The following is an 18,976-nucleotide window of genomic DNA, read 5'->3' as shown; positions in this document are numbered from 1 at the left end:
CCCAGCAAAACAAAACAAACAAATGAATTATGTTATCTCTTTCAGATTGGTGTTAAAGCAACGTTATTGTAACAATGTTTGAGTGGGCATACGCTGGCGTAGACCATACTCTACCTGGAAATGGAGGTCAGGAGTGCGTTGACTTCATTCCTCTTTGGCAGCGAGTGGCGGAGAGTGGACTTGCTTGTCTTTTTGCAGCATGTTGTATAAAATACGCTTACAAACATATCACACTGCCAGACAAAATACCACCTCTCGAAAACAAAGATTTGTGTGGGAAAAGAATATTATTAGTTTCAATGTGTTTGACATTTGGCATCGAACTGGGATTTAAATTGGCAACACGTCAGTTTATATGGATATTTAACCCATGTCATGTGACCAGTATGATACAAGTAAGTGCTGTTTTCAACTTGTGTATGGGTACTGGGAAATCATTAATATTCATGGGGGATAATTATTCATGGTTGCCCCTCATTGGTGTGGGTTTGAGCCTCAGTCGGGGCATTGAATTCTTCATGTGAGGAAGCCATCCAGCTGGCATACGGAAGGTCAGTGGTTCTACCTGGGTGCCCGCTCGTGATGAAATAATGCATGGAGAGGCACCTGGGGTCTTCACCATCAAAGCACCTATAATTGTGTTGGTGGGACGTTAAACCCAACAAAATAAATTAATAAATTATTCATGGATTTTGTGGTTGAACCGAACCACGAAATTAAATTCTAACAAATGAAATTCCCATCCTGTTTAACTTCAAAAGATGAAATCAGCAAATTCATATAGCATGAAGTAGCAATATTGACCAAAACCATGAAATTTCTTGCTCATGATAATGACCAATTTCATGGTATAGCCAGACAGTTTACAGTCAAATGTTGATCATATTATGTGGTAGAAAGGGCTTTTCATTTCTTATGCACAATACATTTAATATTATTTGAGTTGGGTTTTAATTGAAATATTTAAGTATAATTTAAGTATATTAACTTGTTGTTAATTATGCTATCTCAGTATCTGGTTTCAGTGATTTTACTGAAATACAGCTTTAAAACTCTGACATTAGAACTATGAATCATTTTATGGACAAGTAAATAACATAAGTGTATCAGCCTAAATATCTATTAACTTCTTTGAAAAGGGGTGTACCGGTATCCAGGAATTTAGTTTAGGGGAATAGTTTGGCGGGGTGGCAGGTATGCGATACATGATAAATTGGGTGTATATTATATATGCATAAATATTTGACACAATATCATTTTTAAAATTCTAAAAAATTCAGAAATGAAAGGAAAGCAGTTTTAGCTTTTGATTTTGACTGTCCTCTCTTACTGCTCCACTTTAGCTATTTTAACCCTTACCAATTGAACTTAACCATCTTTCAATTTGGACAGTAACATTAACTGTTAAAAGGGATGCTTACCAAAAAGATACTGACTGAATGGCAAACAATGCAGATCATGATCAGACTGCACAGATGTGCAGGCAGATCATGATCTACACTGGTTGCAAAGGCAGAATCAGTTGTGTCCAGCATGATAAGGGTCAAGTTTTTACAATTAATTTTTGTGCCAAAATTCTCTTAAGAAGTGTCTGCGGTCTGTTTTAGTCTTTCAAAAGCATGTTTTTGCTGGATTTGAAGGGTGGGTTAGGATGTGTTTGGGGGTGTGTTTTGGGGAGCTAATGCCTGGTCCATCCCTTTCTGGATCCACTTTTGATTAAAGAGAAGGGTTAGACATATTACTTGAATGTAAAAAAAGAACCAGACCTTAATTTCAAAAAGATTTTGATTCAATTTAAAGTAATTTCAACCCATTATACATTTGAATGAATATAAATAAACAGCATCAATTTAGAGCAGAAACTGCTGTTCTCAGGATTTGTTTTGCAGGAAAACTGTTCCCACATGATTTATTCACCAGTTGTGTGCCACAGTACAATTTTCATTAATCACTTGAAAAGTTGACTAGTCAAGCACAAAGTAAAAATTAGATAGAATTTATAGTTTCAGTCAAAGTTACCTATGAATTTATGGATTGAATGATCAGATGAAGTAAATGGACATTAACAAAAATTAGCCCAGTCTGCAAATATTAATGATTTATTTCATAGTAAATAGATACATGTACAGTCCATTGTCTGACTTTGAATCAGCTTTCAGCTTGTAAGTTGTAACCTTGCTGGAGTCTTGGGGCATTTTTAATAATTCGTACAACTTATCTTATAAGGCCAGAGTTTTTTAAATTTTTTGTTACTCGGATTCTGGGCAGAAAAATGTTGACAGGAGGAGGGGGAAAAAAAAAGGGGGCAGTAAAATTTACTAAAACAACAGACGATAAGTGATCACTTCAAATGTGTTGCCTGAAAGGATTTAAACCTACTTTAATATGCATTTAACCTGTAGTACAAAGAAAATTACCATTCTGTGTTTAACTCTTTTATTATCTTGAACATAAAATTGATGATTTCAAAAACTTTAACAAAATCACTCTTAGGGCATGGGTACTATTTGCCCTTGGTCATAACATCTACCTCGAGTATTAAATTGATGATTGAATAGCAAACGATCTGTCATTTTCAATTTTCAATGGTCTGATCAGCTGGTTTCATTTTTAGCATGTACATGTTTTTATTTTTAATTCACAAACTTTTCTGACCAAGATCTTTATTTAATACATTTTAGTATTTATTTGTTATGTTTTAAGTCACACTGACAATTTTAGAGGTCATATGGTGACTTTCCAGATTTAAATGGTGTAGGAAGACCCCAGGTACCCCTCCAGGCATCATCTTATTCAAGAATGGGCATCTGGGTAGAACAGCCTACCTTCCGTCAGCCAGCTGGACATCTTTTTCACATGATGACCTGAGTGGGGTTAGGTCCCACAGTGGTTAGGGGCAAGTGATTCAAAGTCGGGCCACTCTTTATTAGCCCACCATCATCATGATGGGCTATTCCGTCCGTCCGTCCGTCCGTTAACAATTTCTCGTTATCGCATCTCATCAGAAACTACTGGGGGGATTTTGACCAAACTTTGTCAGAATGATGTATTGGTACCCTAGTTGTGTACCCCTGAAAATCACACTGGTTCAACAATTGTTTAGTGAGTCATAGCCCTTTGTTTATTTCTATAATTTACATATATTTATATAGGGAAAAACTTTGAAAATCTTTTTGTCCAAAACCACAGAGCCTAGGGCTTTGATATTTGGTATGAAGCATCATCTAGTGGTCCTCTACCAAGGTGATTCAAATTCTTTCCCTGGGGTCTAATATGGCCCCGTCCCGGGAGTCACATGGTTTATATAGACTTATATAGGGAAAAACTTTGAAAAACCTCTTATTCAAAACAACAGGGCCTAGGGCTTTGATATTTTGTGTGTGACATCATCTAGTGGTCTTCTACTAAGATTGTTCAAATTATCCCCCTAGGGTCAAATATGGCTCCGCCCCGGGGGTCACATGGTTTACATAGACTTATGTAGGGAAAAACTTTTAAAATCTTCTTGTCCAAACCACAAAACCTAGGGCTTTGGCATTTGTAATGTAGCATCATCTAGTGGTTCTCTACCAGGTTTGTTCAAATTATCCCCCTAGGGTCAAATATGGCCCCGCCCTGGGGGTCACAAGGTTCATATAGACTTATATAGGGAAAAACTTTTAAAATCTTCTTGTCAATAACCTACAACATTCAAATTTGGACCACATGTATGGTTTTGAGTGGCAAGATGAACCTTGACACGAGTTGACCTTGATTTTGACCTAGTGACCTACTTTCACATTTCTCAAGCTACAGCCTTCAAATTTGGACCACATGCATAGTTTTGTGCACTGAAAAAAACTTTGACCTTGACATTGACCTAGTGACCTACTTTCACATTTTTGAAGGTACAGGCTTCATATTTGGACCACATGCATAGTTTTGTGTTCCGAAATGAAATTTGACCTTGATTTTGACCTAGTGACCTACTTTCACATTTTTCAAGCTACAGCCTTCAAATTTGGACCATATGCTTAGTTTTGTGTACCGAAACAAACTTTGACCTTTACATTGACCTAGTGACCTACTTTCACATTTTTGAAGGTACAGGCTTCAAATTTGGACCACATGCATAGCTCTGTGTTCCGAAATAAACTTTGACCTTGACATTGACCTAGTGACCTACTTTCACATTTCTCGAGCTACAGCCTTCAAATTTGGACCACTTGCATAGTTTTGTGTACTGAAATGAACTTTGACCTTAAGATTGACCTAGTGACCTACTTTCACATTTCTGTAGCTACAGGCTTCAAATTAAGACCACATGCATAGGATTGTGTACCGAAACAAACTTTGACATTGACCTAGTGACCTACTTTCACATTTTTGAAGGTACAGGCTTTAAATTTATACCACATGCATAGATTTGTGTTCTGAATTGTAATTTAACCTTGATTTTGACTTAGTGACCTACTTTCACATTTCTCAAGCTACAGCCTTCAAATTTGGACCACTTGCATAGTTTTGTATACCGAAATGAACTTTGACCTTAAGATTGACCTAGTGACCTACTTTCACATTTCTGTAGCTACAGGCTTCAAATTTAGACCACATGCATAGGATTGTGTACCGAAACAAACTTTGACATTGACCTAGTGACCTACTTTCACATTTTTGAAGGTACAGGCTTTAAATTTAGACCACATGCATAGATTTGTGTTCTGAATTGTAATTTAACCTTGATTTTGACTTAGTGACCTACTTTCACATTTCTCAAGCTACAGCCTTCAAATTTGGACCACTTGCATAGTTTTGTGTACCGAAATAAACTTTGACCTTAAGATTGACGTAGTGACCTACTTTCAAATTTCTCAAACTACTGTAGTACAGCCTTCAAACTTGATGCACATGCATAGTTTTGTGTACAAAGAACTTTGTCCTTGAAATTGATCTAGTGACCTGCTTTCACATTTCTCAAGCTACAGCTTTCGATTTTTCCCCCTTCATAATAGGGTCCTTCCCTCAAAAAATATCTTTTAAATTATGCAGTTTTCCCCCAAAACTGACTTTACATCAGGTTTTTTATTCCCCTTTGCCCAAATACCGAGCTATTTTTGCCCCAAATCACAGGCCTGGGCCCCTTTCCCTCCTGGTAAAAAAAATACAACAACGCAAAATCCTAAAAGGGATGACTCCTTTGTTTGGCAGCACTTTGTTGCTCCTATACATCATCCCCATGTAATATATAACTGGCAAAGACATGTCAGATTCACATTCAGTGTTGCCGTTGTTATTTACGTCGGGCAAATCTATGTTTTTCTAGCATTTTGAGACACCGTTACTGACCGTAACCATTTCGTTACCTAAATTTCGCTAAGTTTTTTCTAGCTTTCATCTTCTTGGCCTTTACAGAACTTGCTTTTCATTGTTTTATTGTCTATATACTAGATCACAAACCAAATATTCCGCTTTTCCATCGTGCATAAAACGTTCAAAGACAATCTTAAATTTTACACAAGTTATTGTTTACGTACGGGAGACGCTTCCATTTGAGCGGAAATTGAGCCTGTATGACACTGATGGATAATGCGCTGACGAATATCGACGTTGTCGTCGTCAGAATGCAGCAAAACATCGATCGTCGCCCGAAAATAATTTTGAAATTTTTGAAATTTCAATTTTTTTTTTTTCGAAAATGATGGAAAATAGGGTCGGCAGGTCTGAGTAACGAAAAATCAAAGAACTCTGGCCTAAGCAGGTGTAAATAACAACCACATGTGGTTCTACTGTATATTGCTTATTACCTATTGATTAACAGATGTTCCAAAATCTACTGGTGCAAGAGACTTGAGATAAACCCACAGGAGTGCAGTTTTTACATTGATTTCTTTGTCTGTACAGTTATTGGGTATCTATCACACTTTAAAGTTTTCTTTTTAAACAACTGTTAAAATCCTCAGAATTTTGAAGAATTTCTAAGGATTGGTTCCTGTAATGTCTACCATTAAAATAGTTCAGAAAATGTAATATATCATTGAAAAGTTGTAGTGAAGCAGATATTTTGTTCTTCTGAAGTAAATTGGTGGAACTATTGAGTAGGTGTTAGTTCTTTTGAAGTAGATATTGTGACCTCAGGTTGACAGGCTCAATTTCTTCCTAGTTTGTGTTTTGATCATGTCCCTGAAATCAATAGTAAACACCTGTTAAGCTTCCTTTTACCTACCGATGTTTTCTGGACCGTTCTTTGGGCTGATATTCGGCCCAGTTCCACAGTCCTAGACTGGCTCCCGTCCCTATGTTTGTTCTTATTTACATATATATGTTTATTCATTAAGCGGGAAGTAACTCCAGCAGGTTGTTTCTACATTGACATTTTTTATTGCCCCTGGCTCCGAACATAGGTATAGTTCAGCCATCAGATAAAATGTGCTATTTTAGAGGCTTTTTATTTAGCTTGCAGTATTTATATGAAAAAAATAACCATGCAGCCAGGGAGCTAGGCTACCACAGTCCATATAGTTTACTTTTCCTCCTTTTTCAACAAATTTTTAAAAAAATATATTCTGATTAAAACACAAGGCAGTGTGTTTCTTATTACCAGAAAACTGGGAAAACACACTGTCTACTGTTTGTCTAATCTGTCTGCTGAAGAACTACAGAGACCTTCAGTTTATAAGTGTGTGATATAAATATTCAAAATATCCTGATTAATTTTGAATTTATTATCCAAAAGTAAAAGTTGGTGTTAATAACAGCCTTTTTGGACTCCTTTACCCCCCTACTAATGCACATACATGACTTATGCTTGTAGGTCAAAGATCAAGGTCACTATTGTCAAGGTCAAGTGGCAAGTAAAATTTTGTTTCCGCTCCATAACTTTTATGTGCATTGATGGATTATCTTAATACTGCACACAACTTTTCCCAATGCTGAGACAGTGTGTTGTGTACATGACCTACAATGTATGCTTGTAGGTCAAGGCCACTATTGAAATTTAAGTAAAACTTGTTTTTGTTTCTTAGCTCCTTAATTCCTTGAAGCATTTTTAGTCTTAACACAGTTGCCAGCAACCACAAGGGACGAAGACTAAAAAGTTTTATACCGGTAGGGGACTTCTGTATTGCCACTGCAATACTCGGTCACATGTTTTATATCTGGAATTGCATAATAAAGCAGCAATTTGTAAAAAAAAATCTGTTGTATAGATTAGGTGGATCAAACAGTTAGTCTGCCTAATTTCGGTAATTCTATAAATCATGCAATTTGAAAAATGTAATTTTGTAAAACTGCCAAACAATTTTTGTTAATCATTCAATTATGCTGTAAACCTTTCAATAATTTTAAGTTGTATTTTATAATGAAGCCCGCAAAGTGGTTTGCTCTTGACATGTTAGGTCAAGACTCCTCTGCACACACAACTTTTTACTATGCTTAACGTATGTGTGAAGTTTCTATGGAATTGCTTGGATCGCTAATATTTATAAGTGAGATTTAAAGTGTTCCAGACAGACTACCTGACAAACAGATGGACATTTCTGTACATATCCAAGTAGTACGCCTTGCAACAAAAGAAATTAAGTTTGAAATGAGGGTCGGATGAATCAAGACTAAATACGTCATATCATCATCTTTCGACAACAAGCTGACAGTAGGAAATCTAACGGCAGTATTTGACTTTGACTCTAGTGAGAGTCTTCACACGTGCAGAAAAAACATTTTCAGGATTTCAAGGTCATTTTTACTCTTCCATTTTCCACTGTCTGTTGATAGTAAAGTGGTTTGAAAATGATCCACGAGCATCCTCATGTACCGGTATATGATTGTTGATCAGCTGTTAAGACTGAGCCATGAAGTTTTAAACTAGTTTAAAAGTTTTTCTGGTAATTGTCATTATTGGTGGACTTAAAACTTTTCACAAATTCTCCCTTTTATTTCTACTTTCAGATATACATTCTAGCAGCGCCACCTGGGAAAATGGTCACGGCAATGTTCCGTCTACATTTACATATGTTGACTGGTGCTCCAATAGCTATTCTCTTTCCAGTCATAAATACTAGACTTGTGAGTACTTCATTTTATCGTCTGTACTTGTAAGGTTATTCCAGGAAAATTGTCATGTATTTTTGGATCCTATCCATAAGCACTCTCAAGTGTTACATTTCCTAAAAGTCATTAGTACTAATTTTCCTTGTTTTCTTTCTTTGCTTTCATTTAAACTTAAGTGTAAATGGGCAAGGAACGAAAAATCAATTCCGCTGTATGCAGTTAAAAGTAAGTAAGACAATAAGCTGACCTAACTGTATTAAATGGATTTCTTTTATATCTGTTAGAAATATGCAAACTAGTCATTATTTCTATAAAGTGCTGTTTAATATTCCATTGAAGTCCTCCACAGAGTGCTTTGGAAGGTTTCCAAAGCCTGTGAAAGCATTTCAAGAAGAGTCTGTTAGGGCATACAGTTTAATATGCAAATGATTAAATGCTAGTCGGACATATTATTTATGATGTTATTCTGACATTGTTTTCATGGAAGTTTTGCTGATTTCAAGATATCTGGGTAACTGTTTTGTGATGAACTAGCTGGTTATTCCCACATGGTCTGTTCTTTTACACTCCACTTTATCTCACCATCAACATCACTTTCTTCTACTGTGCTACATATTCCCCTTCCCTACCTAATTTCCGTGCCCACCCCTCTCACTGCTTCACATCTTTTTCTCTGCTGTGCTTCCCACACTATCTCTCCCTTTTTACTGTCTCTATCTCCTCCACATCTTTTTAATCCCCCGTGGTGGGGGGTTATAGGAATGGTCTCCGTCTGTCCTTTCGTCTTCCGTCCTTCCGTAACATTTTGTGTCCACTCTGTATCTCCTAAACCCCTTGAAGATTTTCATGAAACTTGGGTCAAATGATCACCTCATCAAGATGATGTGCAGAATCCATGAGTCAGCCATGTCGGTTCAAGGTCAAGGTCACAACTCAAGGTCAAAGGTTTGAGCCTTCCATTTTGTGTCCGCTCTGTATCTCCTAAACCCCTTGAAGGATAATCATGAAACTTAAATCAAATGATCACCTCATCAAGACGATGTGCAAAACCCATGAGTGAGACATGTCGGCTCAAGGTCAAGGTCACAACTCAAAGTCAAACTTTCGAGGCTACATTTCGTGTCCGCTCTGTATCTCCTAAACTTCTTGAAGGATAATTATGAAACTTGGATTAAATGATCACCTCATCAAGACAATGCGCATAACTTATGAGTCAGCCATGTTGGCTCAAGGTCAGGGTCACAACTCAAGATCAAAGGTTTGAGCCTTCCACTTTGTGTCCGCTCTGTATCTCCTAAACCCCTTGAAGGATTTTCATCAAACCTGGGTCAAATGATCACCTCATCAAGACGATGTGCAGAAGTGAAGAGTCAGCCAAGCCGGCTCAAGGTCAAGGTCACAACTTGAGATTCAAAGGTTTGAGCCTTCCACTTTGTGTTCATTCTGTATCTCCTAAACCCCTTGAAGGATTTACATTAAACTCGGGTCAAATGATCACCTCATGATCATCAAGAACTCATGAGTCAGCCATGTCAACTCAAGGTCAAGGACACTACTCAAGGTCAAAGGTTTGAGCTCTGTATCTCCTAAACCCCTTTTAGGATTTTCATGAAACTTTGGTCAAATGATCACCTCATCTAGATGATGTGCAGAATTCATGGGTCAGTCATGTCAGGTCAAGGTCAAGGTCACAGCTCAAGGTCGAAGGTTTACCCTTTTACTGTCCATACCAGTGGCGGGGGATTTAGCTGTCTTTCAGACTGCCTTGTCTTTCTATCACTGATACATTTTCAGTTTCCTTTCACGCCATCTCCCTTTTCAACACATCACTTCCTTCTGTTCTCTCATGTCTTTCCATTTACTCTTCTTTCAACCTCCCCCTGAAGGCTGCTTCCTTCTATGTCCTGTTGCATGCCCTTATCCTCTTCACTCAGCCTTCCTTCTGTTTCTTGCACAACTCTCCACTCCATTTTTCCATTCCCTTTCCATTCAGTATATTCAAACTCCCAGTCCCCACATATCCCTCCACTCCACCTTCACCCTTCATTTCACCTTCTATAAAATTCTACTATCTTAGGCTACCTACTGAAATTCATGCACAAACTCCGCTCATTCACCCTGTCCACTCCCTTTCCAGGCCATTCCCCCACCTTTCTACATTCCTATTATCTCTCTGTAGTCTATTTCCAGCTACATTCCATTCCTGCATCCAACACAATCCAGTCCTCTTTACTTGTCAAGTTCTGTCTGTGTTGTTTTACTAGACAGTGCAAATAACCAGCCTCTATAGAATGGAATTGATTGATAAGAAGGATATAGAACAATCATGATATCCTGTAGACATTATGAAAGATGTATCCTATATTTAATTCCAGCAAATCAATAGAAACTGTGAGAAATTTCTCCTTGTTATCCGATAGACTGAAAAGAAAGTTATAAGTTACTTATTTTAGCATTAATGCCACACTTGGATGGTATTACTTTGAGAAATGTGGACACATAAGGAACTAATATTATGGGCACTTCCAATTAGAATTTTTACATAAATTGGGGATAAAGACTTTCATAATGACTATGACTGTATTTAGTTACTAAGCTCTTTCAGTTAGTTCTGTACCTCATGTAAAATTTATTTTTACCTAGACTGTATGAAGTGTATAGAGAGCTATTTTACTGATTCCTGCATTGGTGTTAATATCTACTGCTCAGTTTAGATGGAACTGCATTTACGGTTGTTGGTGTCAGGGTTGCTGGGGTCAAGGTCAAGGTCAAGGACATTATAGCTAAAAATAGAAAAATGGTTTCCACTCAGTATCTTTGGTTTAGGTGTACCTGTTGTCAGCAGACTTGGTTAGTAGATAGCTTTTATCAGGACAACGTTTTGAATTTTATCTTGGGTCACTTAGATCAAGGTCAAGGTCACACATAGTAAAGGTAGAAAATCAGTTTCTGCTCAGTAACTTTACCTGGGGATGAGGTGATGTAGAAGTGAGACCTGGTGTGTTAGTAGCTTAGGTGGAGATAACATATGAGATTGCTAGGGGTCAAGGTCACTGTTATTGAAAATAGACTGCTAGTTCCTGCTCAGTATCTTTCTTTAAAAAAAGAAACAGTGAAAACTGTGTAGTTGTATGTTTAATAGAGAAGCATACCATGGTTCTGTTTCAGTGTTTGACAGCTATGTCCCTGTTTATGTTCTGGATACTGATATTATCCTGTCACAAATAAAAGTGGAACAATTTTATGCATTATACAATATTGTTGTAAAAAATGTGTTCTACCAGAGATTATGGAGCAATTATTTCAATGCAGTGAAAATGTGAGAGAGTAATTACCAAATGTTAACAGAAACAATAGAAAAAAAAACGAAAAAAAACATCTCTGTATTGTTAACAATGAAACAGGTCAATCCAGAGTGGTTTTGTTTTGAAGTAGCAGCAGTTTAGTAGTCTGCATGGTTGCTGTTTTAAAGACCCACCACAGAATAACCATATTCTGTTTTATTTCAGTAATGGTAATTATATAGGTTTTGCATAAAAATATGGAGAAATATCATTTACCTGTGGCCAAGACAATGTGTATAATGTTTAAACATTTTATTGAATGCACAATATTTGCCTGTGTATTGATTTTTGACCAAACTTTGTTTCATTGGTGCAAAATAGTTACTTGTGTTTTTAAAACAATACTAAAAGAGATTGTTTTATTAAGTAAGTAGATGAACTTCATCATGAAGTTGTGAAAACACATAAATAAAGGAAGGGCCTAAAATATTGTCCACCTGTCATGTTCAAGGATACCGGTAGCTGTATTTTACCAGTATTTTCAGAATGATTTTCATCAAGTTCTTTTTCGGTGAAAAAGTAAGTTAGAAAGTTGTCTAGGGTCTTTAATCAAAGTCTCACCTAATTTTGAAATATGACACTGATAATCCCATTAAATGTAGAACACAATGTCCTACTTTCAGTAGATAAGTTACAGTTCTTACTTCCTGTTTGAAAAGGTTAAAGTACTGATTTGCTACAATTTGATAAGATCAGAGTACACTTATTATTTAAATAGATAACATGATGTAAATTTATGCAGATATATGTAAACTTTATTTTATAAATTTGCATTGTAGTAAAACCTGGATTTTGGACCCTGTACCTGCACAGACAATAAGAACACAGAAGCACATGGTTTAAGATATCAAATATAGGCGAGCCATGTTTTAAAAATTATCTAAAGTTATAATTATACGTCTGCCGATTTTCACAAGGGGATAAAGGGCATAGTGTGAATTTTGTAATACACATGGGGTATAACCTGTTTGGAATGTATAGATAATATAAAAACATGGTCCTACTATATTTCATTTGAATTCTAATATTTTTTTATACAAACAAGTATCGTAGATACCCATGTATAATGCGCAGTTTTTTGACCCCCGGGACCACCCCCAAATCGTGGGTGCGCATAATACACAGGTATATCGATTTTCCAACTTCAAAACAAGTTTGTTACCAATGTTCGCCATTTTGGTGAAGGGAAACTACTCCCCCCACTTACTGTCACCGCTAAAATCTAAGATTGCCATTACATTCCGTAAAAGATCAAATGGTTTATTTTTCTTTCAAACAAAATTAATTTCATATAAATTAAAAAGTATTTTGATGAAAGAAATGTTAATAAATCACAAAAATTATGATACTAATTAAAGATCGAGAATTATCTGCAACCGAGATCAAACTGTGAACAATATAATTGACACGAGGTGACACGTTAATTGCCGGTAATTAGTGGCTATTTGATTGTGATAAAAAGACTATCACACCTTTTGTTATCGATTTGAATTGAGAAGCTCATGTCATTTTGAAAGATGCGATTCCAAAATATTGAATCAGCTGCTATTTATTTATTCAATATAGTTGATTAAAAAAGGTGAAACAACAAACATAACAATATTTTACTGGTTTTATTTTCTAGAAAACAAAAATCAATAGTACTGCGAGACCGATGCTGCTGTCCGCCGCGGAGATAAAATTTATTACTGGTGTTGATGTAAACTCTACTTTCATTTTCCATCCACCTCAAAATTGACCAAAAATGTTTTTTTTCCCAGGATTTTGGGCTGAAATCGGGGATGCGCATTATAAACGGGTGCGCATTATACTTGGGTATCTGCGGTAGATGAAATAGGGAAGTACTATTTCATGGTGCATGTATGAGGATTGTCCCAGAAAATCATAGACTTTTTCTATTATTTCTAAAATAAGCGACGCATGAAATAATCATTTTAACTGATGGTATTTCAATGTATACTCGACAGGACTATATAGTTTAAAATTAAATACCTCTCATATTATTTGAGTATTCTTTAAATAATTGAAGGCAGTCAGTGCTAGTTTGCGCATGCTCATTTTTCCTCCTACAAAAAGAAGCGGCTTCCATTTAAAATCATAACTTACCCAATATACATCTCATAGGATTGAAATTTCGACGTTAATTGCAATGTGTGGCACGTAACTATGTTGCGTTTCAAGCCTTTGACATCACTTGCTTTAAAATGCTGATGTAAATTTGAAAATAACGGTCGTACGAACTGTCAGAAATTATGACATCAGAAAAGGAAGTATTAATAAAATATAGTGTAGGTCGCGTTGTGACTCCTTCACAAACAAAACGGAAAGTGCAAAATTCTGGAAGTCAGGCAGATTTAAGCCGGACACTTGTCTGTATGTTGTACAAAAGTTTTAAGGAAAGTTGGGCGAGTGATGCAAAGAGAGGGCGACAAAATGGTTTCAAAACTTTCTTTGCCGCGAACTTATCTAATGAAGTCATCTCTGGCGTGCGACCGTGACTTTCAGAGTTATATCACTATTTTAACGTAAGTGATGCCAAAGACTTGAAATGCAACATAATTATGCGCCACACATTACCATTAACGAGGATATAAATTTTAATCGTGTAAAATGTATATCGGGAAAGTTAAATGAATTTGAAAAGGAAGCCGCTTCCTTTTGTAGGAGGAAAACTGAGCGTGCGCTGACAAGCACTGACTGATGTCCATTATTTAAAAAAGACACTCGAATAATATGACAGATACTTAATTTTAAATTTTATAGTCCTAGAGATTATACATTGAAATAACACCAGTTGAAATAATTATTTGATGCGTGGCTTATTTTAGAAATACAGTGAAACACCGCTCGCTCGAGCATCGATGACTCGAGCACCCGGGCTAGCTCAAGCAATTCATGTGGTCCTTCCAATTTCCTTCTATTTTCTGTGTGAAATTACCATGGCTGGGTCGAACATCAGTAACTCGATTGCTCGAGCATGACACCTGGTCCTTGTGTATTAACTTACTCTTTGTTGCTTCTGGCAAACTCAAGCAGAGGTGTCAAAAGTTTTCACACCTTGTTTGTCCGTTTATTTGGTCTGATAATGAGATTAATTATTTATAAAAAGTTGAAGAAAAGTTTTATTGATCAAATATCGATCAGTTACTGATTACTTAAAACATCTTTTCTGCAGGATCAAGAAGTTAGTTATGAGATCTTAGTATTTTAATCAGCAGTTGGTATGAAGGAAATAATATAGCCAGTTTTCATAAAATTGAGACGATAATTTTGTTATGCACTTGTTGATAATAATAATAATAATAGTAAAGTCTTAGTTGTTTCTTTACATGTGCCATTTACAAATTATATATTGAAACGTCTATCATAGATAACGCTTGTATTATGTCTTTTTGAAAATGTCATAAGTATGTTATTATTACGCATCACTGTTTACCCTGCAAATCGTCCTGATGACAATTGGTAAAACAAACTTCAATTTTCTTGGTATGTTGGTCAATGTTTGGGTTGCTTGAAACCATGGATAACTTGAGCATTTTGCTCATCCCCTTGCGACCTCGAGCGAGCGGTGTTTTACTGTAATAAAAAAGTCTACGATTTTCTGGCCTGGGACAACCCTCATATAGCACCTAATATAACAGGTCTGTGTGAAGTCAGCGCATAATCATCTTTTAATAGTATTAAAATACAGGCGGTAACACATCATGAGAAATTTTAATAGGAGTCTAGAATAATTAATGGATAGTATGTTTGAATAAAGTGTTATACTGTTCTGTTACATCATTTTTATTCTGAAATGTCCTAGGTCAAATGTGGTTTGCACTCTTTCTTGGTGCCTGCATGGTGCCAAATACTTTTAATTTTTGGAGGTCACTTAGATATACTCTTGTCTGCATGTTTTTCTGACCTGATGAACTTCCATCTGAATTTGTGTTGTGCATATATCAAAAACTAATTGACCTAGTCATCAAACATCATGAGATTGTTATTCAGCATGTGAAGTTGTGCACCAGCGTTTTGTTTTGGATTTGATATTCTAACAAGATTCGCAGCAATTGCGATATAAACATATAGCGAAATCGCCTATACATGAATCTACAATAAAATATGGTTGGCTGGTACATTTCACCCCCTACGATTGTGACATAAGAGATTCTGCTTCTGTTCCATTACAGACGAATTGTTTCAGGGCCAAACAGTTGAAAACAACATTTCAAAAACATAATTATGATAAAAAGTCATACTGACTTATGTGTAGGTCCGTAAAACACGTTTTGATCTCTACGAGCGAATTCAGTTAGCTCAATTATAATTCGGCAGTGACGCCATAGATGTATGACATAAAGTTTGACGTCATAATGATGTGACATCATAAAAAAGTTAAGCTCGTAACTCGTATCTCAGGGTCAACTAACTTAATTTGATGATTCTGTTCATAAATAGTTTGCGAGCTGTTAAATTACTAATTTATAAATACTTCTCAAAATTCTGATAAAAAAGAAACAAATATCTATACATTCCATTGGCTATGCAACACTTTCTAACCTTGGGGGTAAATTGTAACAGCATATGACCCGAATGACGTATTACGCTGAAAATGTAGTACTGTAAAATGCGAATTATTTGCGTTGTTAGAATCGAAATAATAAATCTGTTCCAACAATTTTATCAGTTAATAAAATATGGGCAGTCGTTCGGATGCGAATAATTAAATCACTCGTGCTGTGCACTTGTGATTTTAATTATTATGCATCCTAACTCCTGCCCATATTTTATTAACTGATAAAATATAGAAACATATTTATTATTTCTTAAATAAAAAACAGTTGTACAAATATGATTCTTAGGACCAGCATTTGAGAATATTCTGTTTATTCTTATTCCTTGAAAAGGTGGCCGCCAGAACTGAAAATAGAAAAAGCTTGAAACAACACATTTTCCTGAACCCGTATGAAAAACACTGAAAGATTTCTCCTCTGTTTAACCCTTACCCTGCTAAGTTTCTATAATGACCTTGTCCATCTTCCAATTTGGACAGTACCATTAACTGTTAAAAGGGGTGCTTACCAAAAAGGTATTTAAGCTGTGAAACTCTGGTGAGCAGTATGGTGCCATCATGGCCCTCCTGCTTTTCAGATTTTATAGTTTTGCCTCAATTTTACCTGTATTATCAAAATTTGTATACAAAATGTTTAAAACAAGTATACCGGTATGAAATGTTTTAAAAAATGTTTTTCATTTTCAGTTACCGTTTGAGACAGAGGTGTATTTTGTACAGCATATATTAATGATGATAATTCCATACTACCTTATGAAAATTGGAGGTAAGTAAAAACACATTTGCTTATAAATCATATCTAATGGCTGCTAGCCTTCCATCATGGAAAAGAACATCTTTATATTTAAGATTAATAATCATTTTAACAAGAAAGATCTCAATCAGTTAATACAGGAAGTGGTTTGGTAAGAGGATTGTTGATGTAATATGGAAGGACAATTATGTGTGGTATCATAAATTATTATTTTTTATCATAAAGTATGTTCTTAAATCTTATTTAATGCTCCTGGCAGGTACTTTTTATACGCCCGTTTGAAAAACGGGACGTATTATGGGAATGCCCCTGGCGGGCGGAATGGGCGGTGGGGCCCGGGCGGGCGGCGTCCACAGACCTTGTCCGGAGCATATCTTCTACATGCATGGAGGGATTTTGAAGAAACTTGGCACAGGTGTTCACCATCATGAGACGGAGTGTCATGCGCAAGAACCAGGTCCCTAGGACTAAGGTCAAGGTCACACTTAGAGGTCAAAGGTCAAATTCAAGAATGACTTTGTCTGGAGCATATCTTCTTCATGCATGGAGGGATTTTGATGAAAGTTGGCACAATTGTTCATCATCAGAGACGGAGTGTCATGCGCAAGAACCAGGTCCCTAGTCTAAGGTCAAGTCACACTTAGAGGTCAAAGGATACAAGAATGAAAAATTCAAGAATGATTTTTGTCCGGAGCATATCTTCTCATGCATGGAATGATTTTGATGTAGCTTGGCACAGTTGTTCACCATAATGAGAGGGGGGTGTCATGCGCAAGAACCAGGTCCCTAGGTCTAAGGTCAAGGCACACTTAGAGGTCAAAGGATACAAGAAATGAAAACTTTGCCAAGCATATCTTCTTCATCCCATGAAAGGACTTTGATGTAGCTTGGCAAAATTGTTCACCATCATGAGAGGGAGTGTCATGCGCAAGAACCAGGTCCCAAGGGTAAGGTCAAGGTCACACTTAGAGGTCAAGGAACAAGAATGAAATCTTTGTCCAGAGCTTTTCTTCTCATGTATTGAGGGATTTTGATACAACTGGCACAAATGTTCACAAGCATGAAACGGAGTGTCATGCCAAGAACCAGGTCCCTGGGTCAAGTCAAGGTCACACTTAAAGGTCAAAAGGTCAGATACAAGAATGACTTTGTCCGAGCATTTCTTCTTCGTGCATGGAGGGATTTTGATGTAACTTGGCACAATTGTTACACCATAAATGAGACGGAGTGTCATGCACTGGTCCCTTCTCTTGAATACTTCCCTTGCTGTTACTATAAATAGCTTATATTGTAACTTTTTCATTACAAGTCGTAGGGAAAAACCCGAGACCACTTTTCTGTAGTACAACATGCATGTTACGTCCAATTCTGAGGTGTATTTTGAGCTAATCTCTACCTGGTAAGGATTTTTGTATGGACTTGTAATTTTTTTTTAATTTTTTTTTTTTTTTTTTTTTTTTTCTCTTTCTCTTTAAAAGATTAACTTCCCTTAGTTGTGTCTATAAAAAACTTACATTGAACTTTTTATAATTGACCCTACGAAAAAACCAAGACCACTTTTCTTTTGGTACAACATTGATGTTACTTTCAAATTTTGGGTGTTTTTTTAAGGTATCTCTCCCTGGTAAGGATCTTTTTTTTGTGGACTTAAAAAATAAAAGAATTACAAAATTTCTAAAAAAAAAACATTGTAAACTACTAAAAAATTTAAAAAATTCCATTTGCAAATACAGGTGCTAGTGTAAAGAAATTTGCTGTGACGGGCGTATATTGTGACATTCTGGCACTCTTGTTTGCCTTTTTAGCTCACCTGTCACGGGTGAGCTTTTGTGATAGCCCGTTGTCCGTCCACAATTTCTTGTGAACAAAATAGAGACCACATTTTGCAAGGAATTTTGATCAAACTTGTACAAAACTTGTATTGGCATGATATCTCTGTTCCTTCGAAAACGGTCAGATCCCATCTTGGGTTCCTAGAGTTATTGCCCCTTAAAGGGCCAGAATTTGCTATTTTGTGCGTCAACAATTTCTTGTCTGAAACGATAGTGGTTTAAATTTATGATTTTATTTTAACCAAACTTGCACACAACTTGTATCACCATAAGACCCTTGGTTCCTTTCTTGAACTGGCCAATCCTTTTAGGGGTCCAAGTAAATTGCCCCTGAAGAGCCAAAATGAGCTATTTTGACCTTGTCTGCACAATAGCAGTTCTATTTATGATTTGATTTTTACCAACTTGCACACAACTTGTATCACCATAAGATCTTGGTTTCCTTTCTTGAACTGGCCAATTC

General features: G+C 36.3%; 1 protein-coding gene across 1 annotated transcript in view; it reads left to right on the top strand.

Moving 5' to 3' along the window:
• The window catches only part of LOC123554452 (transmembrane protein 164-like), a 36,759-nt gene that overhangs the window by 5,752 nt on the left and 12,031 nt on the right, over positions 1-18,976 (top strand). The window contains exons 2-4 of the mRNA XM_045344616.2: positions 46-395; positions 7,924-8,040; positions 16,615-16,693. Of these exons, the coding sequence (XP_045200551.2) occupies positions 75-395; positions 7,924-8,040; positions 16,615-16,693 (517 nt within the window). The 5' untranslated portion in view covers positions 46-74. The remainder of the gene's footprint in view (positions 1-45; positions 396-7,923; positions 8,041-16,614; positions 16,694-18,976) is intronic.

Source organism: Mercenaria mercenaria, chromosome 7 (genome assembly GCF_021730395.1).
Source record: "Mercenaria mercenaria strain notata chromosome 7, MADL_Memer_1, whole genome shotgun sequence".
Lineage (NCBI taxonomy): Eukaryota > Metazoa > Mollusca > Bivalvia > Venerida > Veneridae > Mercenaria > Mercenaria mercenaria.
Note: the sequence above shows the minus strand (reverse complement) of the source record. Positions and strands in the feature narration are given on the sequence as shown.